The sequence below is a fragment of the Nothoprocta perdicaria genome, unplaced genomic scaffold, assembly GCF_003342845.1.
Source record: "Nothoprocta perdicaria isolate Ctin4 unplaced genomic scaffold, notPer1 scaffold_59, whole genome shotgun sequence".
Lineage (NCBI taxonomy): Eukaryota > Metazoa > Chordata > Aves > Tinamiformes > Tinamidae > Nothoprocta > Nothoprocta perdicaria.
In genome coordinates this window covers 1,361,749-1,377,280 of record NW_020455854.1, presented here as the reverse complement: position 1 = coordinate 1,377,280, position 15,532 = coordinate 1,361,749, and the positions used below count along the sequence as shown (strand labels likewise).

Here is a 15,532-nt window from a genome sequence, read left to right as displayed (position 1 = left end):
GGTGCTTATTTACAGTTACAGTACCTCTTTGTGAGCGACAGGAAAAAAGACGATTGTTTTAACTGGGGATCCACGCCCCCGAGTTCAGAAAGGCAAATCTCCGATATTTATATATTTATACATATATATATATGCTTTTGTGTATACACAGATACATTTCTCTCTTCTTTAAAGTATTAAAAAAAGATCAACCCTTCATTCTATAAAAATACCTACTCTACAAGATAGAAAAATTTCCCTCTCCAAGTATACACTGATTTACACCCAAAGCTTCTCTGGAAATGTACACGAGGTGGCTTCGCGCCGCGGGGACAGCGGCGCCCAGGGCTCCCCGAGCGCTCGGGTTTGGGGGCTGCGGTGGTAGCAGCACGTGGTGCCCCCCGAGAGCCACCAAGCTGCCCTGGTGCGCGGCCCTGGGCACCGCTCCTCTGCTCCCGGCGTTGTGCCGCTGCCTCCGGGAGCCGGCGCCGTGCGGAGACGGGAGGCTGGGATGGCAGCGGGACCCTGGCACGAGGCCGCGCGGGTTCTCTGGAGCCTGAGAGCAGCTCGGGGCAGCGAGGGCTGGGCAGGGGGCCCCGGTGCCAGGGACTTCGCCCTGTGGAGCTGCACGGGCTGCGGCATCTGCCACCTCGCCCGGCCAGCGGCCCCTCCAGGGAAAAGGCCGCTGGAGCAGTGCTCCGGCKCGGAGGCAGCCGTGGTGCGCGCAGCGCAGCCCTGCGTGGGAGGGCTGCAGGACAACAACGGCCCCCCTTCCCACCCAGCCAGCAGCCAAGAGCCACTTCCGTGTGTCTTCTCTTTCCAGGCCACCCTGGCACTTCCAAAACGTGACAAGCAGGAAAACTAACTGCTCCCTTGGGCCAAACACACCCAACAAAGCCGGACCCTCGGGAGGCTGATGGCCCTTGGCTTCCCTTGGGAGGCAGAGGGAAGCAGGTGCCTAAGTGGCTGCTCCCTCGCTCCGTGCAGGCACCCTGTGCCAGGGCTCCCTGTGCCCACAAGCCCAAAGCTCTCCCATGTAAACATGGCTTTTGGTTCCTGGGGAGCAATTCTTTTATTCTCCGTACAGTGGCCGCCTCCTCTCCCCGCTGGGATGGAGATTCCCATGCAGGAGGTTCCAGGGGCCGGGGTAGCGGCGAGGGGCTGCAGCGGGCTCTCCCTCCAGGCCTGCAGCCATCACCAGCAGAGCCCTGCCCCGAGCGGGCGCCCTGCCGGCCACACTGGCCCCAGGGTGGCCACGGTGGCCACCAACATCCCTCGGACACCAGGCACCGAGCCAGGCCGGAGCAGCCACGGTGGGATGGGGAGAGCTGGCCAGGACCAGCCTCCAGTGCAAGTTGAAAAAGTCCCAGCCTCTCCTGCAGTCCCTGCAGGCTGGAAAGACAGCACCGGTGTAACTAGGGCTGGGGCAGGGGGGCACATCTGCCCCCCAGGCTCCTGCCCTGCAAGCTCCACGCGGCCCCCGGCCCATCGTGTAACACCTGGAGCCTTGGGAGCTCACGAGGGGCTGCAGGGAGCAGGGCTGCTCTGCACAGCGGAGTCGGGAATGCAGGGAGCCACGGAGAGCGAAAATAAATAAGGAGGCAGGTGGCAAACTGCACCGAGGCCCCGTCCCAGAGAAGGCGGCTCCGTCCTGCCGGCAGCGAGCGAGGGAGGAGGCAGCCTGCCCTCTGCACCCCTTCCCAGGCCGGGCGGCGGGGCAAGCGCGAACTGTGCCAGCKGGAGGAACAAAATCGCATTAAGTTAATTAAAAAAAAAATTCTACAAGTCCAGGACATGTTTCCCTCGTTCCTAGGTCTGCCCCGGGGAGTGAGTGTGTCACGGACACTTTGGCAAAGCAGACCCTTGGGCTGGACGGGGCAGCAAGGGAAAACGTCGGCTCCACGGCTTCCTTCCGCATCCTTTTATCCTACGGCGCAGAGAAACCCTCTGCTCAGAGCCCCGGCGTGGGCAGCTCCCGTGGACACCCCACGCRGCGGAGCCTCACGGTGGGGACAGTTCCCGTGCGCAGCCACTTGCCAGCTTCCCTGGTGGCGGGGCCAATACAGGTCCTTCCTCTGCTGTCCGTTGCCCGTGTTTCTTCTCCAGGTTCCCTTTCACCCTCCAAAGGCAGGAGGGTTCCAAAATAACAGAGGCAGACAACCAAGCGTTGCTGCTGTTTTTCTTTTTCCCTGGTCCACTGGATTATTGACCCATGAATCCGAAGCGATGCTTCCTTGTGCCTTCATCAGGAACAAAGACATTTCGAGTCCTCTTTTTCCTCTCAGAGCACCAAATCCAAACCCAACGAAGAGCGAGCGACCCACGGCTCCCGGCTGCCCTTACTTCACTTCCAGGATGGAGGGGTTTGTCTCCATGATGGCCACGATGATCCTGTCGATGTAATCCTGCAGGCGGAAGTTGATCTCCTCTTGCTTTTGAATTGCTTCCATGAGCTGCGAGCGGGACAGAAAGGCACAAAGTGGTCACCAGATGCCATCATCCATGGATGGAAACATTTTCCTGCTGCTCAGCGCACCAAATTGTGCCCAAAGACATACTGGACTGAGGAGATTTCCTCCTCTTTAGCCTGGGTTGCTCCTCATCGAGGAGGACAGGAGGGACTGGTGGGACTGCCCTGAATCTTACAAGCTCCTCCATATCCAGACTGACTCCCTGCTTCTGCAGCAGGCTCTCGGCTCCAGCTAATCTCCCCACAATGCGAGTTCCTACAGGCCAAGCTTTCCATAGGTAACACTCCAAGAGTCACACCACACCACACCTGGGAGCTCAGACACAAGAAGCCAGAGGCCTGGGCTAGGGCACAGCAGCTGGGCACAGCTCCCAGGCTCCTGCTGTTAGAAGAGCACATTGTGGTACCTCTGAAGCTCAGCCCTTCCCCTTGAGGAGGTTCTGGGCCAACAGCATGAGAAGATGCCCCCAGCTCCTGGCCCAGCTCCTTAACTCTCCCCTCTCCTTCCTCAAGTCTCAGCCAGATGAAAGCAGGGCTTGCCACCTCTCCCCCTGGAACCCCAAATATCCACGTGCATTTTTCCCAACACCTTCCTCAAGATCCTATAGATTTAATTCTGATACTTAGCTTCTCCAACCAGTAATTGAGATACAAGCTACTGGAGCAGGGAGAGCACGTGCCAGAGGAAGAGATAGGAAGCAATATCCCTGGGATGGATGGCACTCTCTGAACTGCCCCAGGAGGAGAAGCACTATCACAGGTGGGCAAAGGACAATGTCCCATGGATCTTCAACGAGTGTACTGCCTGCACACTGAAGGGCATGGCTTTCTTCACCTCCAGGAATGGGGAATGTCCTGAAAACTTTTTGAAGAGTCACATGGATATTTCTTTGGCAGCTTTCTAATGGTTTTTGGGTGTGAGCTGCCCTACAAATTCCTGGGCTCCTCCCAGGCGCTCTATACACTGAGGGGAGATTAAACACAACAGGCACCCCAGAGAAAATGCAGTTTGAAGCAGGCAATCCCCTTGCAGCCAGTACCTCGTCTCTGGAGACGGAGCTGATCTCTGCAGCCAAGGACTCCGAGAAGGAGGCTGAGAAGAGGTTCTTGGCTCCCTGGATGCTCAAGTTAATGATCTGCCCATTCAGTTCATCGTTCTGCTCCTTCAGGTTCCTGTTATCCTGTTCACAACAGACATTTGTCAGATGCTGCCAAAGCATGTGGTGCCCCTGGAGCAGCTTGCTCAACCCTGACTGCACAGCTGGGGAAGATAGAGGCTCTTGTTCTATGTAAGTAACTAAACAGAGCAGAGTAGGAATAGCTGGAATAGGGTCCAACTTCACAGAGCCTTTAGACCATCTAAAGACATGGGATGTCCTGAAGACATCAAGGTCATCAGGATCTTAAGGAGCTTTAGAAACATGACATCCTTTAGAGGAACAAAGGAAACAGGCAGTCAAATCCAGTGCAAGATCTCGGGGAGGTTGAACACCACACAAGGTGGCAGTCCTAGGTCCACCAGAGAATCTGCCTCCTGCTTTGCAAGCCAAGCAGTTGATATGTTTCCTTCCCTGCTGAGAGCCAAATACCTGCTTGAGCTGCTTGATCTCCTGCTCCAGCTCGGTCTCCCGGGTCCTGCTGTTGTACTCCTGGAGTCCCATGCTGCTGCTCCTGCCTCGGCGCTGCTCGGCTTCCAGCTTGAAGAGCTGCAGGTGCTCGAGCTGCTTCCTGAGGTCCTCGATGAGCTGCAGCACAAAGGAAGAGGCCAAAGGCCTGAGCACCGTGTCCCTGGAAAGCCCAGCAGCTCGCACGGTCGCTGCTGGGGCACCGAATTGCCCCTGGGTCGCTGCGGCACGGCTGGCAGAGCCGTTTGGGGAGGCTCACGGCCTCCCTCTTCCCTCTTCCCAGCCAGCAGGAGCGGGGGCTCCTCCAAAACGTGCGAGCAGCGCCAGCCCCGGAAGGAGAGCGGAGCGGGAAGCTGCTGGCTCCAAGGGAGCAGCGGGAGGCAGAGGCCCTCCTAGCAACGCGGCCACTCGCTCCGGCAGCTCCCACGGCTCCGAGCTGCCTCCTGCTGCAACGGGAAGCCTTGGCCGGGGGAGAAATGCCATGAATGCCCGTCACAGCTGAGCGCCCAGCTCATCACAAGCGACTGATTTCCCTTTGGAGGCCTGAACTTCCTTTCCCACTGCAGCAGCGAGCTCTGTTTGAGCTCCTAGCTGGAATTAGCAACCCCGGAAAGGGCTCTCTGTGCCTCCCGCCCCCATTCCCCGAGCACGGGAGCTGGGAGCTGCGCCAGCTCAGGCTCCTGCTGCGGCCGAGCAGGGCAGGCTCTCACCCAAGCAGCCCTGCATCCCTGCCCGGCCCTGCTAACGCTTGCCAGAGCCGTGCACCACCTTCCTGGGATCCTGCCCGCTCCTTTCAAGCGGGACAGAAACAGGCCCTGTGGAGACCCGGCCACGAAGGCAGAGCCTGCCGGGGTTCGCAGATGCAGACACACACACTCAGCTGAATCTTAACAAAGCCAAAAGTGACAGATGCTACATAGAAAAGAGGCTGCGCTCTGTGCCCCAGCAGGACCGCATGCTGGAGCTGCCCCTCTCCCTGGAGCCGGGCTCCTCTCCGGCTGGATCAGCTTGGGAGAGGCAGGAGAATCTGCACACTACCCACCTCCTGCGTAGACTCCTTCTCCTTCTGAAACTGGTGCCGCTCCTGATTCAGCTTGTCCCCCATCTTCCTCTTGCTCTCCTGCTCCTCCGTGAGCTGAACCGTGAGGTCTTCGATCTCATCCAGCAACTTCTGCTTCTCCTGCAAGGAGAGGAAGCCCAGGAGTCCCCAGCCCCGTCCCCAGCCCTGCCTGCACCCTTCCTATTTGCTCAAGGACACGGCGCGCGCCGAGCACCGCAGCGAACGCGCTGCTCGCTGACGTGTCGGGATGCGTTGCCTGCTGCGCTCTCATTTGCTGTCTGAGGACTTCAGAGCCCGAGTGCTTTGGCAGCAGTAAGAGCTACACACCAAGACAGCACCACTGGAGGGTGAGATAGTAAGAGATGATCACAAAAAGTGATCCCCATATGGGAAAATAGTGGTGCTTGTGCAGCCTCTGGGCAGGTTGGTGGTGGTGTGGAATATTGCTTGGGCAGAAAGGCCCCAAGAGCCACCCTGAGATCTGCCCCCCTCAAAAACAAACCTTTCTAAAAGTCCAAAACACTAAGAAGACACCAGACCATGCTGGCATCCAATGGCCCATGCCACGAAGCAGCCAGAAAGAGCTCTGAAGGAGAACTCCAGCTCCCCAGCTAGGAGCTGGGCCTTGGGTGCTCTGGTCATGGAGCACAGCGCCAGCAGCACTACATGAGCACGAACTGCAACGTTAACAACAACATTCCTGTTTCAGACAAGAGGCAAGATATCAGCTTCTCAGCAGGGGCTTCTCTTCTCAGCAGGGAGCAGCAATAATTGCACCTCTCCCTGCTCATTAGCCACATTAACCGTGGAGAAACGAGCGCTGCTCTGCAGAGACGAGGAGCGAGACAAACTCCCTATGGCTGAGCCCACATAGCCAGGAACGACGCTGCTTCTCAAGCCTGGTGCTGGAACCTGGCTTAGGTTTTCATTTACATGTCTTAGTGCTTTAGGTTTTCATCTTTAATTTAGATTTGGAGACTTTAATTTGCCAGAAATGTGATCAACAATGTGGTAACATGTCCCCTCTGTGATTTGCACCTCCCTCCACTCTCTCCAAAAACAGAAATCTTGTCCAGCTCCCTGGGACTGGGTTATCCTGGCGAGCCTTTTACCTCGGCCTCATTAGCGGATCCTAGTCCTGAATCCCAGGTGCAAGGATAAGGGAGATAATCCCAGAGACACCCCAGTGCTTTGGAGACTCAGCGTGCAGGTCCCAGGGAGCACAGACTGGACGGGCAGGACAGGGAGCCAGACATTCCCGCTCCCTTCTCTCCCTTCCGACAGCTGCATTCCTGCAGCCAATGGTCCTGCACCCCGCTCCGGGAAGCAGTTTGATGGGAATAGGGGCAAGCTTCCACAAGAGGGCACGAGCACCTCCATAGCAAGCATGGAAAGGGCCACCCAGCCTCACTGGGTGCCACCGGCTGCTCAAGGAGGCTCAGCTACAGTGAGCAAAGCAAACAGGGGCTCTGTTTCACAAAGGCTGCATGTCACCTGGAGAATCCCAGCAGTTTTGTCCATTTGCTTTCAAGACAAACACTGGGAATCTGCATTTATAATGTTAAGGGATAGGTCTGAAGGTTTGCTTTACAAGGCTGGAAGACAGAAGAGGCTCTGAAGGGATTTGCTTGTTACATAAATCAGATTTTACATAGGCCTTTTGTGCACCTGGGTAATTCAGCTCCAGCCATGCGAGGCGGCAGATGCAAACCCAGAAACACAGCTCTGGCACAAGCCTCCTGAATCATAGATCAGCCTAAAACCAGAGCAGAAGGGTTTGCACCGAGCACATCAACAGAGAGCTGCAGGTGGGCAAAGCAGGACCTGCCAGGACAGCAGCATCCAGGGATTTGGAGCAGTCATGGCCCTTGTGAGGCATTTCCAGAGGCTGGGACAGACTGAGCCCACCCGCACACTGCACTACTGCGCTGTCCTCACCTCCTCGAGTCTCTCGATGTTGGCTTTTAAACAAGGGACACAGGATCTCAGCTCGCCGTTCTCATCATCCAGTTGCTGCAGCCTGAAACAACACAGACACGTGCTAAAAAAAGTCCTCTAAACATCCCAAACATAGAGGAGTTCAGTGAAACATCCCTAGGAATATCAAAGTGGCGTGTGCTAAAAGCAAGCCTGCAGAGATCTAGCTTTGCAAAGTAAACCCACAGACTTCCACTATTCCCATTTCTGTGGAGAAAGTGGGGTGATCCACACAGCCCCTGGGGAGTCCTTTGCCCAATGCACACTCTCCTCAAATGGCTCTAATGATATTCTTTTGGCCAAAAGCTTCATCACCTCCCTCAAACCTCCACCCTAGGCAGAGCTGGGGTTTGGAGAAGGCTTCAGCTTTGTGTTCTCCAGGTAAAGCAGCATCCATCTGCAGTGGCAATTGCCCCGTTACAAAAGCCTGGTAAAAATGCAACCTGCATATATCACTTCCAACAAGGGCTGTGCAATAGCAGAAAAAATTCTGGAAAGGCACCAAAATAAAGAATAAAAAAAAAAACCCAAACTCAAACAAATTTAACTGCCCCTCTTTTCTGAGGAAGCCAAGAGGCTACATGAAGCCTTCTGGCCAGGACACTGCCCGTGTGACAGCCCTGCCCTCCTGACAGGAGAGCTGGGGTCTGGTTCTGCTCTAGTACTCTCTTCTGTTCCTCCAAAAATACAAACTTCAATCACATTACGTTCCTACAGCAATGCTTCCCTCATTCAAAGGGGGAAAATCCTTTACCTCTAGACATGCTTCTGCTCAACTCAGGTCAATTCCCACTGCAGTTTTGGGAGCAGGATGAGGCATTTGCCATTTACACAAAGGTGAGTCACGCCTGCCCATCAGACAGACTTCCGTGGGTCACTCAGGTGAACAAGCACTCAAACAAACACCTTCTTGAACGAACACATTGCAGGGGCGACCCACTTAGGGAGAAATGAGCTAGACCAGAGAAATCCAAACAAAGAGTCCAAGACGAGGTTCAAAAACTGACCTGATTTCCTATTTTGGTACAAAGGTAAGGAAGGAAAAGCAGCCAAAACTCAGGGTTCACCGTGACTTTAGCTACAATTTTAAGCAAGTTATCCTCACTTTCTATTGCATTTTGTCTCCCCAGAGGCCGCAGCCACAAAGCATCAGCGTGTCCACGTAGCTCGAGAGAGATGCCACGACCTAGCCCTGCCCCAGCCCTACCTGCCCTGCAGGTTCTCAATCTCGATGCTCTTCTCTCTCTCCATTTTGCTCAGCAGCTCCCTCTGCTTCTTGATCTCCTCCAGGAGCGTTTGGTCAGCACGCAGCTCCTGCTCCTTCAGCTGCTCCTCGAGAGCGTTGGCTCTGCGGAGAAGAAAGAGTCACCACTGTGGTGGTGTCTCCACGACACGGTGCCATCCAAGGGGGTGCCAGGCTCTTAGCGTTCCTCCCACCCCACAAGAGCATCAGGAGAAGCCCACTGCAAAATACAAACACTGATTTTTCAAAGGAAAGTAAATCCAGAGGACAGTCAAGCAGCAGGCGTGCCAGGGCTTCACTCAGCTCCAGTAAAGGCAATGGGAAAGCAACACGGCCCCTGAAGTCCCCAGGGACGCCACTGTGACCAGGGTGACATTTAAATAAGCTAAGTGGGAGATGCTGCTATGGGTAAGACACTAGAAAGCATCAAGGGCCATTTTAAAGGGGAGGCCAACATGAGCGATGGGAAGCACAGCACCCACCTCAGCAGGCTGCAGTCACAGCACCCATCCAGAATAAGTCACTTAGTCTGAGTCTGGTCCTTCTCACACTTCAATGCCCCTAACCAAAAATATGGGAACTGCAAGTCCAGTTCCTCTATGGGCCAGCATCAACAGCAACCTGGGAGCAGTCCTGAGGCTGCCACTCAGTTCGGACCGTGGTCCCGGGTGCCCCAGCAGGACAGACGCGTTTGGCAGCACCTCTACCAGCCCATGGAAGCTGGCAGAGCCCAAGCTGGCAGCCCCAGTCACAGCTACTGGCTCTAAAACCACCCACAACCCAGCAAGGGAACCCCGGCAGCAGCCAGAGCTGAAGTCTGCTAGGAAATCGTGTGCTGCAACTTCTGCAATTGCAGAATCTGCACGGGGAAGCCTTCTGCCAGATGAACTCATTCTTCCACAACAGCAACAAGTAAACGAAGAGCTTTACTTGATTAAAAGCCAGTTGACACTTCTGGGCCAAGCAACTAAAGCGAAAACATTCTCCTCGCAGCAGAGTTTATCAGGGCTCAGAGAAACCTTTGTCTCACTCGCACAGTTCCACAGCACTGTTATTACTTAACAGTCTTATAGCTCTATAGATAAACTCCTCCTGGTTTATCTGTGGAGTGTAAATACATGCCTGGAAAAAGAGAAGCCTGTCAGATTAATAAGGAGAGTGATCTTAGAACAGGATCCAAAGGGCTACATCCCAGCCAGGCTCTGAAAGCAAGAGGATCAAGGTGTGCTGTGGGGAGCAGAGCAGAGCTGCACAGTGCGGGCCCTGCTGCATCTCATCCAGATCTGTTGAATGAAAGGAGGGCCAGAAGAGGATGAGTGTGTTTCTCTTCCCAAACGGGAGCATTTGGCTTCCTGGGAATTGTGAAATTCTCTCTTTCTCTAAGGCAATCCCTAGGGCACCAGTGAGCTTTGGGAATGGAAGGATTTGGAGACAGATATTAAAAAGCAATTAAAAAAAAAGGAGATAAAAGCATAAAAAAGCACTACAATGCCTGCAACTGAGCAAAGAAATTCAAAAGAGTGAAGTGCAATCTGGCATTTTTTTTTTACCAAGAGATGGGCAATTTGCACCTGTACAGCCACAGGTAATTCCCTGATCTCCTGGGAATTTGCTGGGGAGCCAGACAGCCACGCACAGGGTGCCGTGACGCTGCACACATGATGCAGAGGGGACACCCCGAACGCTGCTGCATGTCACCCCAGGCAGGCTTGGACTGGTGAGGATGGAGCTGGGAGGCTTTAATGCAATTTTCTGCCTGCCTCTCTCCTTCCTGCTGCCTCTTTAGCCAACAGCCTCGAGTGCTTTGAGAAGAAGCCCCTGCACACCCCACGGATGATGTGGGGAAGGCCGCTGAAGCACACGGGTGACATCGCAGGGGACACCGGACTGCATTTGAACGGCCCAGTGAGGATGTGCCGTGCTCCTGGGGTGCAAGGCGGGCTCCCTACCTGTGCACAAGCTGCAGGTTTTCCTGCTTCAGCCGGCTGTGCTGCTCCCCGTTGGCAGCCGTGTCCTTCTCCAGCTCAGTCACCCTCTTCTCCAAGAAAACAACCTGTGCGACAGGAGAGGGAAGGTTCAGCTGCTGAGACCAGTTAACAGAGCGGTACCGAGCAATTCCCCACATGGAATTTGGGGCTCCTTCCCAACTGGCTACCTCCAACTTGCCCATCTCACACAACTCACAGCATTAACCACGTCCTGCTCCAGACCATAGGAATAGTCCCTTGCTACAGGGACATTTGCTAGAGCTGACCTCGCCCCTGTGGAAGCTACCTTAAAACAAACGGGCAACTGCTAATGGAATCAGATAGTTTACTCCTTGATTTAAGGAAAAAAAATCCCTTTACGCTCTAGTTCTTGAATTTTGGGCGTTTCCCAAGGGACAATGCACTGCCAAGTGCTTCACTCTTTCCTTTGTGCAGAAACTTCATGGCAACCGCAGGAAAGTTTGGAGGGAAAAAGCCAACTGAGCTCATCAGAGCTCCAGTGCAACTGTCAGGATTTCCATGAGTTTGGAATAATCATCCCAGTATTTCAGAAAGGGTGTAACACAAAGATCTTGGATCCAAAAACATCTGTAAATAAAATCACGTCCTAGGAAACAATGCCACTTTGTGGAAAAGGACCCAAACCGAGTATTTTCTACCTGTACCCCCATGTTTTACTTCAGTCGTATTTATATTTTGAGTTGTTCTCTCTCAGTGTGGCATATTGTACAAGAGTGAAGGGGCTAGGAACGTGGCTGTATGTCACACACAAGCATTAAGTGCACGTGTGCTGGGGGGAAAACTCTAGGAGAAAAGAGTACATAGCCCCAAAATCCAGTTGTGACCAAGACAGGAACAACTGCAAGACAATTATAGCAGAACACAGTTAAACACACGTGTATTCTCCCTGGCACCACCGCTCCATGCAGTTCTCTAGTCACGATTCCAAACGGGTTCTTAATTCTAGAGATTCGCGACTGCAGCAAATGTTTGTACAAGTCACAATTCACCTCATCTTTAGCGTTCTGACTTTCCCTTAGCTATTTTTAGCTTGTGGTGTTTGAACAAAAGGTTTTTTGTCCTCCTGCCCAGCTCCCATCTTGCCCTGTAATCCTTTGCTCCTAACTCCCCAGGAAAACTGATGAGAAGCAGCACAGAGCCGGCTTTATATCCCTGTGGCAGGATGAGCAGTAGCAAGATACAGCAGAGGGAAGGAAAACCTTCCTTCAAATCAGATGACTTGGCTCATCTGAGAAAAGCAGAATTTGACAAATTTATTGCGAGATGCGAAGCAGAAGTGAAACTACAGTTCTGTTGGTGACACTCGAGCAGCAGCCACAGCTTCCTGCGGAGCAGGCACCCCTTGGGTCGTGATGAGGACTCTGCCCTCTCCGCTCCCCGCCACGAGAGATGCCACCTGACATTGGCACCGCTCCAAAGCTGGGAGGGGATAATGTCAACCCACTACACAGAGGTGTTTGCCAGCTGACCAGCAAACCTTCACTCCCAAGGAAGATATCAGGCTCCCAAACCCAACACAGTAACTCCACAATTGAACCCAGAGGGTCATTTTCCACCCCTTTAATTCTGGGCGCTTCAGACATCTCATCAGCTCTGATCTACCCTGTCAGCACGCAGTAAGTAAAGCTAAAACACAGCTTTTGCCCAGGGATCTCCAAGCATCGCAAGCCATGAACAACACACTCCAGGAGAGCATGGACACCCCCCCTCTTACCTTGTCCGTGATGTCCTCTTCTGTGCAATCCAGAGTATCCCGGTAGGACTCCTCCATCACCCCCACGGACAGCGTGCCTGTCTGATGCAACTGTCTATAACAGAGACAAACCACCCCAACCCACAGCAACACAACCATTAGGGAGAGCATTGCAGAGCACCCAGGCTCAAGATGCCATTTGCTAGCGCGGAGCGCGGTCGCCTCTCGCCTCCTCAGCCGCTGCCTCCCTTTTGCAGGGAGCTCCCAGAGCTCTGCTCCTTCCGAGGCTGCAGGAGTCACAAGCAGAGCCAGTTGGGGTCGGACCCTCTCAAAAACAGGGTCCTTTTCACCGAGCTTGGCTCCAAGAAGCAAACAAGGCCACTACCTCCTTGGCGGTCCTGGACTATGCGACCGAATTGGTGGCTGCTTCCTAGCTGAATGATCTTGCCCGAGTAAGCAAAGCATGGAGGTGGACAGATACTGTTGAGACTTCATGCTATGATCACTTGTTCTTGCTCTTTGGAATAAGAAAAGATAAGAGCTCACTCTCTCCACTTTCTTTTACGAACTTACTAAGGCTGTGCTGCCCAGCAGAGGACAGAGTACTCTGCTCTAGTCACTGATAATGCTAAACGAGGGGCAGCGGGTGCAACAGGAGGAAGGGAAGGAAAAAGCCCTGAACTTGTTGTGAAACACCCCAATCCGCCTCCCACCACCCACCGCAAAAGCCAAGAACAAGCTAATCATTAGCAAGGGCTTGCAACATCCCTGTGCACATGGCTTTGTTTGGATCTAAAGGCCACAGCTCTGTGGACCGCTTCATCGGCTCTTAATTGTTATATTATCGCTGAAGATAAGCTCCAAGCTTTGCATAGCAAAGTGCATACCCATTGCTACAGCGAGGGGCTGTTATGTTGCACTGTGAACTTTAGACAAACGCTGTCTGAAGAGATAAGTAAATAAATAAATAAGGACATTGCCAGTGAATTCCTTCTAATACTAGCCAGTGACTTTGGTAACGTGGCTGCACCACAGTCTGCTCTGGAGGGTGTGGATGGACAGCCTCATAGGGGACACCTGATGTCCCCTTCTATAAGCACAGAAGCAGTTCATATAGCAGAAGTATTTACTTCTAGCCCTTACGTGCTGCTGGGTTACCTGGATTTGCATTTCCCAAAGGCCAGAAGGGGAGCAAGGAGGCTGTCCAGAAAGGCAGAAGGCAAGAGGAAGCTGCACGGCAATTCTCTGGCTACTCTAATGCAGTGAGTTAGAAAGTCAGAGCCAAATGGAATCCCTGCAGTCAATCTTCTCTACCAAAGTAGCATCCTAATTCTTAAGCTGGTCCTTAAATAAGGACAAATGACCTGTAAGTGTCCTGAGTGCGACATGGAAACACAAGACAGCTCCTCAATCATCTGCCCAATCATCAGAGTCTCAGCCATGGAAAGGGCACTGGATATGAATGGAGAGGGGGAAGAAAGTCCAATCTCCAATAAAGAAGGCATATTTATTCCCAGAAGTTTAACCTAAACCCTTCCTATATTTGCTGTGCCAGAGAAGTGGCTACATCCAGTCGGAATGAGCCATCTGTCCCTGGAAATCACTATATTTCCAACCGAGCAGGCAAGGAAAAGCCAGCAGCACCTCCCGGAAGGGGCAGACGGAGCTCGGCGGAGCCACGAGCTGCACACGAGGACTTGTTCCTTGGGAGCATTAGAGTATCAGTCCTGCTGGTTCTGTCCTTCAGAGGAGGGAGGAAATTAATTTTTAACCATGAAAAGCTAGAACATGAGGGCAGCTTGATTCCAAATGAAAACTCCTGTTTTCTTCATCTGTGAATTACTCCTGCTTCACCAAGTGCCTTAGCAAGGGGGCAACAAAGCTCAAGAAATAGGAAGGCAAGGGACAAGGCTAGTCCTAAAACAGGAAGCCTGGAGACAGGCTGCTCCCTTCAGCCTTCTTTCCTGAGAGTGTTTTTAACAAAGATCTTGAAAGTGAGAGGACTGGAAGCAGGAAATCCAGTACAAGACCCACTTCCTTTCCAGGATGGGAAATGATGCCAACAGAGACTTGCTGTCCGCAGGAAAAATTAAAAAGGGAAAGGTGACAGAAGAGTTAGGGAGTGATTTAAAGCTGCTGCTCGACTCGGTGCAGCTGAGCATGGCTTGGGCATGACTTGCAGGGACCAAACCGAGCACGGGAGCCGGTGCTGGGGAGCAAAGCTCTGCTGGAGCTGCCGGAGCAAATGAGCACATGCACTTCCAGAGGGAGCAAGCACTTCCCAAAAGGGCTGTATTTTCCCCAAAACATTCCTCCTCAGCTTGGAAACAAGCAGAGGGAAAGCCGGAGGATCGGGAAGGCCATTGCCATAGGAAGCAGGATGGAGAGGCAGGCTGGGCAGCTACCAGAAGCCTCAGCATATCCTTAAAGTACAATGTCAAGAGAACGAGGAGGGATTGTGAGGACATAGACAGACAGACAGATGGACCCCAGGTTTCCTAAAGACAAGATGGACCCTCTACTCCAGAGACTGGAGCCAGGGCCCCCCAGACACATTGAAAAGCCCTGCAGGATGCACTGCGAGGTGCTGGGGAATATCGTGCAGAGCGTGGCAAAGCATAGCAGAGCCAGCACAGAGGGCGAGGGGAGGAGAGGAGAGGGCCCAGCAGGGGCATCCGAGAGGGATGTGCTCGTTGAGGACGTCCTCCCCGCTCCACATGCCCCCTTTGAGGGCACGCATGGGGTGGAGGGCAAAAAGCACCCTTGGTTTGTCCCACAATAAACCAGGTCAAGCCAGCCTCCAGCAACAAGCACAAGAGAAACCCCCATTTAAGAAAAAAAGGCTATTATGAAACACACCGAGTTAAACCCTGCTTTTCCCCAGGGATATGCAGCATGGCCAGAAGTAAGACACCATGAAGCTATTTGAGAGCCAGGCACATTTCTCAGCAAAGCAAGAACACAAACAGGAGCTTACCTTGCTACCTTCTTGCTTGAGAGTCTTTTATTTGGACTGTGGAGTGAACCAAAAAACAGGAAAGAGTTAGGAAAACCAGCAGCGAAGAGCAAGGGAAACAGGAAATTGGGAACACTATGGGGCACATCCTTTGCTATCACAGCACAGAGCGCACACACACACACCATGCACGGCCAGCACAGCTGAAGCAGCCCACATTAAAAAGCAGGTGCTGAGACCCTCCACAGATTTAGAAATGTTTTGATAATGAACCGCATAAAATGTTTTAATAAGATAAAATGACCCTGCAGAAATCTCACCGGCTCCAGCAAGGGTTTCCTCTCGCGACCGCCCGATTCCAGGCCCGAAAGCTGATCTCCAAGGAGAGTGCTAATAATAGACGTGAGTTTGGCGGCCTCAGCCCAGCCCCTGGTGACCCAGCCTGCAGGGCACCCACCCGGCTCCAAAACACCCCGAGCCCTCCCTCCGCGTCGCCCTTCGAGCCGGGTCCCTTCGCAGG

At 53.4% G+C, this 15,532-nt stretch overlaps 1 protein-coding gene across 1 annotated transcript in view; it reads right to left on the bottom strand.

Annotated features, from left to right (window-relative positions):
- Positions 1–875: 875 nt before the first annotated feature.
- The window catches only part of RAB11FIP3 (RAB11 family interacting protein 3), a 33,238-nt gene continuing 18,581 nt past the window's right edge, over positions 876–15,532 (bottom strand). Inside the window, exons 5-13 of the mRNA XM_026048988.1 lie at positions 15,034–15,069; positions 12,078–12,171; positions 10,304–10,407; positions 8,319–8,459; positions 7,073–7,154; positions 5,117–5,254; positions 4,039–4,194; positions 3,490–3,630; positions 876–2,432 (exon numbers count right to left, since the gene is read on the bottom strand). Coding sequence (XP_025904773.1) covers positions 2,319–2,432; positions 3,490–3,630; positions 4,039–4,194; positions 5,117–5,254; positions 7,073–7,154; positions 8,319–8,459; positions 10,304–10,407; positions 12,078–12,171; positions 15,034–15,069 — 1,006 coding nt within the window. The 3' untranslated portion in view covers positions 876–2,318. The remainder of the gene's footprint in view (positions 2,433–3,489; positions 3,631–4,038; positions 4,195–5,116; positions 5,255–7,072; positions 7,155–8,318; positions 8,460–10,303; positions 10,408–12,077; positions 12,172–15,033; positions 15,070–15,532) is intronic.